This window comes from Saccostrea echinata, unplaced genomic scaffold, assembly GCF_033153115.1.
Source record: "Saccostrea echinata isolate AGI-Se365-2 ecotype Australia unplaced genomic scaffold, CSIRO_AGI_Sech_v1 ptg000015l, whole genome shotgun sequence".
Taxonomy (NCBI): domain Eukaryota; kingdom Metazoa; phylum Mollusca; class Bivalvia; order Ostreida; family Ostreidae; genus Saccostrea; species Saccostrea echinata.
The window spans coordinates 12,594,651-12,605,000 of record NW_026889764.1 but is presented as its reverse complement, the minus strand read 5'-3'; the positions used below and the strand labels follow the sequence as shown (position 1 = coordinate 12,605,000).

The 10,350-nt window shown below is 33.1% G+C and overlaps 2 protein-coding genes across 2 annotated transcripts in view; one reads left to right on the top strand and one right to left on the bottom strand.

The window, feature by feature from the left end:
• The window catches only part of LOC133187544 (G-protein coupled receptor dmsr-1-like), a 49,486-nt gene extending 45,152 nt beyond the window's left edge, over positions 1-4,334 (top strand). The window contains exons 3-4 of the mRNA XM_061322944.1: positions 618-1,883; positions 3,023-4,334. Coding sequence (XP_061178928.1) covers positions 1,465-1,883; positions 3,023-3,770 — 1,167 coding nt within the window. The 5' untranslated portion in view covers positions 618-1,464 and the 3' untranslated portion in view covers positions 3,771-4,334. The remainder of the gene's footprint in view (positions 1-617; positions 1,884-3,022) is intronic.
• LOC133187543 (protein MON2 homolog) overlaps positions 1-10,350 on the bottom strand; it is a 173,801-nt gene that overhangs the window by 121,846 nt on the left and 41,605 nt on the right. The gene's annotated exons all lie outside the window — the stretch shown is intronic.

Genomic DNA, 10,350 nt, shown 5'->3' with positions numbered 1-10,350 from the left:
TTTCAAGGATTTGAGATATCGATCAAGGTTAAAATCCATAAAGAGTAGTTGAGACTTCCAATTCACTTCGACATATCCAACGTATTGAAGACACTGATGTTTGAGATACCAAAGTTCAATTCAGTATATCATATTTTACATTCTTACACAATGACCACTAAGATGGTAGAAAAGGATTGTTAAATCTGAGGCAATTTATGCTGAGCAAACGACTATTATTAATGAGCTCTTGGTAAATGGTTATTTATAGGCAATATGGATTTGTCATTTTCTTAAATATAACTTTCTTAAAGTACAGTTCATAATACTACATGTATATTAATAGGCTAATTACTAAATGTAATTAAAATAAAAATGGATCGAAGGGCGATTCTGTTGATTTGTATTTGACAAATATCACACCTTGAACATCCAAATTAAGAAAATGGAACTGATGATTCCTTGAAGCTAATTTATTTCCATCAAACAGCTCATTTTGTGGTGGACATTTGTATACTGTATACTATATATATTAATATATGGTCAATATTGTATTACTTATAACATATAATCAGACTGACAATATCACATCCAAACATAAACACTAATTATACTCATTCCATATTTTTTTTTCACAGGTTGAGTTGTAACTTGAGGTAAATAATAGAAAATTTGAGAGGAGAGGAAGCTTTCTATGCTGTGATTGGCTGGTTCACAACCATGTGATTACCTCATTCTGAGAGAAAGCCGAGCAAGATTAGTAGAGGAAATTGACGTGAAACCTGACCTTTCCTGGTAGCCAATTCCCTAGTATACAAATTATGACCAACAAACCCTGCAGAAGAATTCCCTGACTCCCTATCACATTTCGGAATAATTTCCGCCTTCCATCATACCCCTGGTAACTGTGACATGTTCTAGGTGCTCAGCCAAATCATTACAAACACTCAGTATTGTTGAGACTTGCATAGTCCATCAAAAATTGGCCCCCTGAAGTGCAACAAAGAAAAAAGAAAACGAAAAAAAAAACCCAGCTTCTTGTGATAATTACTAGCCCTTTTATGACCTTTTATTGAACTGAAGACAATTGATCATCATCAAAGAATTATTTGTAGAAGGAAACGGTGAAAAAGAAATTACTGCATTTGGAAACTGAACAGTTTGTCTTGAATTTACAACTGGAGTGTGAAGTGTCTGTAATCTGGAATCAACAACTGACGAATTTGTTTTCTGGCTCCACTAACTACATAGTTACCATTTATATTAACAATTTTAATTAACACCTGTGACATAATAATAAGAAGGGTATTTCTTAGAAAACACCCAGAAGATTAACATAATAACCATTACAAAGACCAGACAGGAAAAATCATTTACACCAGCTAGAATAACGACTAGCTGCCGTATCAGTGGAGGAATTCGTCTTACTTAAAAGTGTGTTTGATGGTAAAATTAATGTCCACTTAACTACGCTTTTGGAAGGGAATGCTACATGACATAATGAATACGTCAGATCTTGTGACACTGGGGTTATCAACCCCTTCTACAACAACAGAAATCACCAACATCTTGCAGTTCAATCGAAACTACATGAAATACCATGGTTACATCAGTTCCGTCATATGTCTTTTTGGAGTCATGTCTAATATCGTCAACATCATCGTCTTGACCCGACGACATATGGTGACACCCACAAACTGTATCCTTACGGCGCTGGCAATTACAGACATGGCAACAATGTCAATTTACTTTGTGTATGCAGTGTATTTCTACATTATAACTCAGCCTCTTGACAGTTACGAACACAGCAAAGGATGGATGTATTTTGTTGTTGTCAACAATTTGGCAGTTATTACGTTTCACAATATGGCTATGTGGTTGACTGTCTCTTTGGCAGTTTTCAGGTAAAATTAACAATGATCTTTTTTTTAAGTTTAAAAACAAATTCTACAAGCTATTTCATGGTACAGCAGAATTCAATAAATTATGCATCAAAAAACAATTTTTCATGCAGTTTCAAGTAAGATTTCACAAAGAAAAGATCAAGTCTATGTACGGTCTCTGATCTTACTGCTCTCATACAATAAAGCTGACAATTAATTGTAGACCAATGTACATAAAACTAAATATATCTATATACATGTATTAAGTTAAAACACATTATTGATTTGTGTAGGAAAAGTATTTAATATCCTTTCTATGTGCAGACTACATTACACTATCACAATTACCAATGGCTGAAAGGATTGAACAATTTTAATATGTTTTCATCAATTCTGATTCTCGTCTTTACTTACAACGCACAAAAACATTATATTCCGTGCTAGACTCATTAGGCATATTTCAAATACCCATTCATTAATGATGCTGACTTCATTAATAATTCTGAGCCACTAGCCATTCTTACATTAAACAATTCCTTTATACATGGCACTATTTTCTGATCTGAGTTTCCAGATCACCAAATTGTTTTCAACTTTAAAAGATGTCTCTACCATCTGTTCCACTGTAAAAAAAAAATTTGACCTTTTTATTAAAGGTTCTAAGTTGCTTCTTGAGGGTACTTCAATAGTTTTTTGGTGCCTCTTAAATCCATCTTTTTGAGCCTCCATTTGAAGTCAGAGGAATTTCTAGTTATGAGTAATCTAGATATTGATGGAAGTTGGGGTGGGGGGGGGGGGGGTGGTTCTGGGATGCGACACATTTGATATCTAACTATTGAAATAAAATGGTTTGCTTACTGTCAATGTGAAAATGATGAAATTGTCAAGTGATTAATAAAAGTCAATGTTTCCATTTGTCAACCTCCTCATTCTAGCTAAAAAGCAATGTTAAATGAAAAACAAGTACACTGTCAAAGTTTCCACTCCTCATATTTTTACAAGGAACTTTCAACACTTATTACCACATTTACTGTAACAACTAGTATATTCTCCAAAACTATTTGCAATTACATGTACCAGTAATAACTAATCAGGCATCTATACAATGTTACTATTAACCATTTTTCAACTACTGATTGAATGAGCTTCTTTTTAACCAGGTACATCTTTGTTTGTCACCATGTGGTGGCTAACCAGTGGTGTAGCCTGGATAGAGCCAAATTAACCATCTTCATCATTGTGGTAGTGTCCATTCTGGTCTGTGTCCCAAATTACTTCCTGTATCAAGTTAAAGATCTCAAAGATTTTTATACAGAGGACAGCAACAGAACAAACAATGCTACCGCAAACTGGAGGGGGTACTGGATAGAAAAGAGTGAATTCATCCAGAAAAATCCACTGTATCAGCCAATCACGTTCTGGATCTATGGTGTGATTATCAAAATAGCCCCATGTATCTTACTGACGATTTTAAGTACATTGATAATCATGACCATGCATCAGGCAAGCATACGCCGTAAACGTCTGCTGTCTCAGTCCAACAGCCGACACAACGAGGAAATGTCAGCGGAACACAACCGCACGACTATGATGCTGGTGATGGTGGTCCTGTTTTTTGTGGTGACCGAATTCCCTCAGGGAATTCTGGCGGGAATAAGTGGCCTCAACGATACGTTCTTTAACCAGGTGTACTCCAACCTTGGGGATGTGATGGACCTTCTAGTCCTCATCAACAGTGCCATAAACTTCCTGTTGTATTGTATTATGAGTCAGCAGTTTAGGGACACATTTAAGAACTTGTTTTTGTGTTCTTTTGTTAGAAACTTTAACAACGGAAATATTACATTAAAGAATGGGATTCATAATAATCACTATAGCTCAGTCAAGACAGAAGTGACTCAAGTTTAATATGTAATAGAAAATATCTAAACTAAAGCTTTTGTGGTAACAAAGGTCCTTCATTACATAAAAATGGAAAGAGTCTGTTTTTGACAGACTTCTATTTCCAAATAAAATTGTACAGCTTTAGGTATTCTCATCAAATCAAAAAAAGGGTTTTTTTTTCTTTGCTGGAATTTGTCAAAATAATTGTTTGGTTATCAAACAAGATTCAACATGTCAAAAGCTTAAGTTATTAAACATCATCATTGCACTTTTAACACTGGCTCAGTTTACTAGCTTTGCTCTGTAGCTATGGCAACTGATGAAAGTTACACAGGTTATCATGGTAATTACACAAATTGTTTCCTAGGACTGTACGTCTTTTAAATCAATTTCTTTTGGTGTAATTATCATTGTAACATTTATTCTGAAGCTGAAATTCGGGTCCCAAATGTGTGTAACTTTCCTCCTGTACATTGCCATTGGGTATCATTACATTATTATATTTACTTTGTGTGTTTATTCATATATCTACCACTGTATAGTATTATCAACATTAATTGTTATTTTATGTATGTGAATTCATTTAAAAATCTGGTTATTAAATTCATTAATTGCACATGTTTGTTTTCTTATAAGCATATCTTTTTTTTAAATTTCATCTTCAATTTCTCAATTTTTTTTAAAAAAATATTTCCTTAGAATTCTTTCTTAAATAATTTCCAAAAACTGTGTTTATGATTCTGAAAATGGTTATTTCTCATATAAGCATTATAACGTTAACATTATTTATTGTTTTAATTTCTTCCCTCCTTCCAAAGATATAAGATTATTATAAATGAGATGACTAACAGGTAAGCCCTTAATGAAGCTCTATACACTGCTGACTGAAGAGTTCCAAATCCATGGTAGTTTTATGCAATTAGAGTGATCTCCCTTAAATATAAAATAAAATAAAAATCTAAAATGACAAAATTTGAAATACATTGAAAAACTCTTAACCTTATATAAGACCAAAATAAAAAAAAAAACATAAAAGATTACAAAGCTCACCTTGACAAATGTTAGCTATAAGCAAGGTAATTCTCACACTAAATTTTTTCTAGTTAGTGTGCATCCCAAGATCAATATCATGCAAGTTTAGTTTAAGTAAGACTTCAACTTGGATGGATATTGATCCTGGGATTAATTTAAATAGGACTTATAGTTACTTGAGAATGAACCAGCTCCAAAAAACCTTTAACATGTTCACTCATCTGGAAAATGTAGGTAATATTCAGCATCCAAAGAAGTCTGGTAGTGTCCATCCCTAAATGCATCATCCATCCTAGATTAGTTCAGGTAGGGCTAATATTCACTAATCTGGAAAATGTAAGTCAGAACCAGCATCTGAAGCAAGCCTGGTAGTTTGCATCCCTAGATGTATCATACATGCTAGTTTGGTTTAGGTAAGGGGTACTATTCACTCATGTGGACAATATAGGTCCAATTCAGCATCTGAAGCAGGTCAGGAAGAGTACATAAATCTATAGTTGTCCTTTTCTAGTTTGGTATAAATGATGCTTATAGTCACTTGGAAATGGACCTGCTCCTAAAACTTACAGTGATCATGCAATCATCCAAAAAATGTAGGTCAGATTCAGCATCTGAAGCAAGTCTGGTAGTGTACATCGCTAGATCCATCACCCCTGCAAGTTTGGTCCAGGTAGGGCCAATAGTTACTTAGGAATGGACCAATGCTTCTAAAACTATAACTTTATCCTGGTTACTCATCTGGAAAATGTAGGTCAGATCCATTATCTGAACCAATTAAGTCTGGTTGATCCTTATATGCATTCATCCATGCAAGTTTGGTCTAGGTAGCGCTTATAGATACATGGGAATGGACTTAAAACTTTAACCTGGTTACTTTTCCCAAAAATAAAGGTCAGATCCAGCATCCGAAGCAAGTCTGGAAGTGTCCATCACCAGATGCATCATCCATGCAAGTTAAGTCTAAAGGTCTGTGAAGGACTCTTAGTTTGTTATCATAATGTGCACAAAGTTTGTCTGTTTTTTCAGCGTATGATCAACTTTGCCCAAATCTGTTGTCTAAACTCTGGACCTTGGATTCACAAATTTCACATATTTGTTGAACTGGCTCAAAGCTTATAATCTTCAATGTTCAATTTGTTTTCATGCTGTATCATAGATTGAAGGACTGTATTGAAGGACTGTATAAGAAACGGCTCTGTCCCAGTTCTGGTGGTGAGTAATAGTGACATACATCATTAAAAAGAAAAAAATTCTGAATCACTAAATGTTTATGCCTTGAAGAATTTGTTCTCAGTTCAAAGTGAGACTCTTTCTTCATCTTTTTGTGAATGATTAACTCACTTAAAACTTTTGTTCACATCACAACTTAGGCCATATTTGAGGACAATTGTGTGTAACATTTTAACACATCTTGAATTGTTAATTCTAACATGTAAGTCATTTATTACAAACATTTACAAATATGTTCTTGTCATTATTCAAATTTTCCTTTTAACACCCATTTTCCAAATAAGTGGATCTTGTATTTGATAATTACATTAACATCTTCAGAGACTGGATACATTTTTATTTACACTATAAGCCTTAGTCTGCAGTCTGTCCCAAAGTCCAGCATTACCAAGAATAGAAGCTAATATTCAGTATACATTGTTAAAACGTTATCTGCAAGTAAAATTTCCACCAGAGCTGTGAAGACCTTCCAATAAATAAACTCCAAATGCTAATCCACTGTCAAAAAGGACAAAGAATGTCTTTTAAGCAGAAAGTCATTTTACACAAAGAAATCATTTTCCATATTTCTGGTCCTCCTCTGACAGGAAGGCTGTACATGTTGATGCTTAAGATTAGAACCTTTTGTGTAGCAAACATTGACAATTGATTCAGAAGAAAAAAATAACAGTCAGATAAAATCAACAGACCTAGGGTGAGACAATTACAACAGCCCTACATCAGCCAGGAATCTCTCCCAATCTCAGAACTAACTTTTTCTAGACACATAGTCTCAGAAAATTACCAATGATACAAAGACATAAAAAAGGAGTAAAAAGAAATTAACCCAGCACAGTTTCCGGTTTCCTACAAACAAAATTCAAAATTTGTTGAAGTAGGAATTATTATTCAAGAGAAATCTTACAGGAATTGAACAGAAGTTTCTGATTAAAACTGTATCTCTGATGATTTTAAGAAAAGTGAGGTCAAAGGTCAAAGGAGAGGCCAAGGTCAAAAAATGCTGACGCATTTGAAGAGCTCTGATCATTATGTATACTCATAAAGGTTTGCTAAAAATATCTTAAGTTTCTTTGAAATTGAGATAATTAAGAAAGAGAGGTCAAGGTCAAAAGAAAGGTCAAGGTCAAAAAAATGATGATGCAGTTAAATAGCTTTTATCAGTATGTATGTGCATATGAAGTTTGATAAAAATATTTTAAACAGTTTTTTTTGAAACTCATCTAAACACAAATTTAAGAAAAGTAAAGTCAAGGTCAATAGAAAGGTCAAGGTCAAAAAATGTTGATGACCTTGAATAATTCTCATCAGTATGTATCAGCATATAAGGTTTTATAAAAAATTCTTGAATAGTTTCTTTGAAATTGGGCTAAACACTAATTGAAGAAAAGTGAAGTCAAAGTCAAGATGTCAAGGTAAAAAATGTTGATGCAGTTGAATAGCTCTCATCAACATGTTAATTAAAAATACATTGAAACTAATTAATTCATAGCTAATAAAATATAGATATCTATGATATGTATTTTGATAATAAAATTATACATCCCAGGTAAAAATCACAGGCAGTAAGTATAAAACAGATTATACAGAAGTGACCATTCAGGTTTGAAAATCCTGATTTTGGCTAGACTAATATTATGGGAGCAAGAAAATCAAAATTTTGGCTAGGTGGGAATAAACTTTTCTGTGCAATCCTGGGGTAGAAATTACACAGATTTTTTGGACTGCCTAAATAGTATGTCTTAAATGTCTTAAATGTACTTCAAATATACTTAAAGTATGCTATGACAAGTTTTTCGAAGAAAATTTGTGTCTGTGTACATAAAGCAAAAATTAATCCCATGTGGAAAGAAGTATGTCTGCAGTAATTGAATACAGCTCTGAATATTTGAGAGAGAGAGAGAGAGAATTGCTGAATCAGACAAATAAATGATCTTCTTATCATGTCAATATTACCTATCTTCAGGATATAGTTTTTTTTTAAATTAACATTCTATAATTATACACCTCAAAATTCATTTGCAGACATCATAAATAATTTAAAAGAAATCATATTAATTTTAACACAAGTCATCCTCTATAATTACCACTACTGCACTGGCTTCACAGCTTATAAAGATTTAATAAGGCATATTTATTTATGACCTTAATTACATCTCAGCAGAAACAAGAGATGACGTGCATTAATTAAGAATGAAATATCACCTGTTCTTCCTCTTTTGAGGTGTGTCATCTTTCCTCCACAGGCTGCATGGAGTATGAAAAGGTACTAGACTACAGACCAAAAAATCACACAGTGCTGGCTTCATTCTATTCAAAAATTAAAAAATAACATTCAGGACATGGTAGACTTATTTAGTAAAAATAATGGATGATTTTCACATTTACAAAAGTTATCTCCCTTTGCGGGGTCAATTTGGGGTCAACCCGGGTAACCCACAGTTTTCACTGTTACAGTATAATATTGCGAACTTTAGGGGGGCAGCACTAGTAAAGTCTTACAAATTAAATCTGTATGTGTATGTTCATTATGTCGTCTTTAATGCCCCATACTATGGAAATACAGGAATATGGTACAAAATTGTCTGAAAGCATTTGAAAGTTAAAAATATTTAGAGGTGAGTTACAAAGGATAAAGTGAAAAAAAAATGATTGTAACGCCAACAAAGAGAGTTATATCTCTTAAGAGTGTGAAAGTTGTCTAGTTATGGCTTCACCCAAAAGCAACCGATGACAATATTGGCTCAACCATCAATACAAAGTCTGTTTTAAAAGTAATGATACATAATTAAGAAAGTTTTAGCAATGACAGTGTCATAGACAATTTTTTTTTATACATACAGGAATTAATATATTATTATATACTACTGCCAACAGATCAAGACTGAATGTTTTTTAAAATTATAAGATGTTCGGTTTTACATGCAATTACATACTATATTTATTTTGAAATTTTTATTTTGTTTAAAATTGTTTATATAAAAAAATCTTAGACTACTTAAACTATTTAATAAATTTTCAAATGTGATACTATAATATTAAGAAAATGAAGAAATATAAATATTTGACTACCAAGAAAAGTAACTCTATTATCTTACTTCTATGGTATGAAAGAACATGAGCACCTCTGTTCCTCACAATGTGAGGTTCATAAAAAACTTTGTTATACTGTTATGATTTCTAAATCATAAAAGGCATTGGTTTATGGAGAATTGACCATACAATAATCATCGGTCACCCACTAAGACCTTTGTAAAGTGTGAATTTAAGATAACGCACAGCGATCAACCTCAGTGATCAATCTCAAAAATCTGGTATACAAAACAAACCGTGAACAGGGCAAAAACACCAGAGGTGGGATCAGGTGTCTACTTTTTCATTTAATATTCTTAGCTGCCATTCAATGGACCACTGCCTATTAAATAATGCACCTAATTGATGTCACCCATTGGAACTTTTGTTTATTATACAATTTTAATTATTCACTTCATGGGACTCCTAATTATTGTCAACGAGTGGGGCAGTTGCATGTCTACAACGCTATAATAAATTTGACAAATGGGATTTTTTATTCTATATTACAGGTATATCAGTGGAGCTGTAATTTTCATATACGCTAGAGGCACTCTGAAACAACTATTCCATATGCCACTATTCTGGGGAGTCTCTCATACAATATGCTACATGTATGTAATCCAATCACCTGAACTGAAAGATTGCTTTCGAAGCTAACAAACAGCTAGAAAAATGGACGGACAGAAAAACCTATACATGTACTATAATTTTACCCATCAAAAGATGAACAAATAAAATTGTTTACAGACAGACAAACACACGAACTGGAACCAAAGACTTCAAAAAGGCATATATAACTTCATGCCTTTAAACAGTAGTGAATTAATCAACATTTTTATGATAATTTTTTTTCACTACATTTTGATTCCGTATCAATGAAAAAAAAATTTCCAATCCTGCTTGATTAAGAGTACATGGCTAAACTCTGACAATAAAATACTCATCAACACAAGACATTTCCTTTACAGTTCTTGACAGTGTAACATAAACCAACCCAAAGTGCTGATACCCTAAGCCAACCTGCACTTCAAGGACTTCCCTTTAATGTAAAAGCAACAAAAAAGGTGATCAAATCCCTTTTTATACAAGAGTTAAGTCCCTTTAATGTGAGTGTTCTATGGTTATTTCCCCTTGATAATTTCTGACAACAGACTGCTCTTTGTATATTCTGTGATAATTTTTCTAGGGGAATAAGTACATCTGATACCAACTTCATTATCATATCACTTTGAAGTCCAGCACCCTCTGCCAAGTTTCAAGATAATTGGCA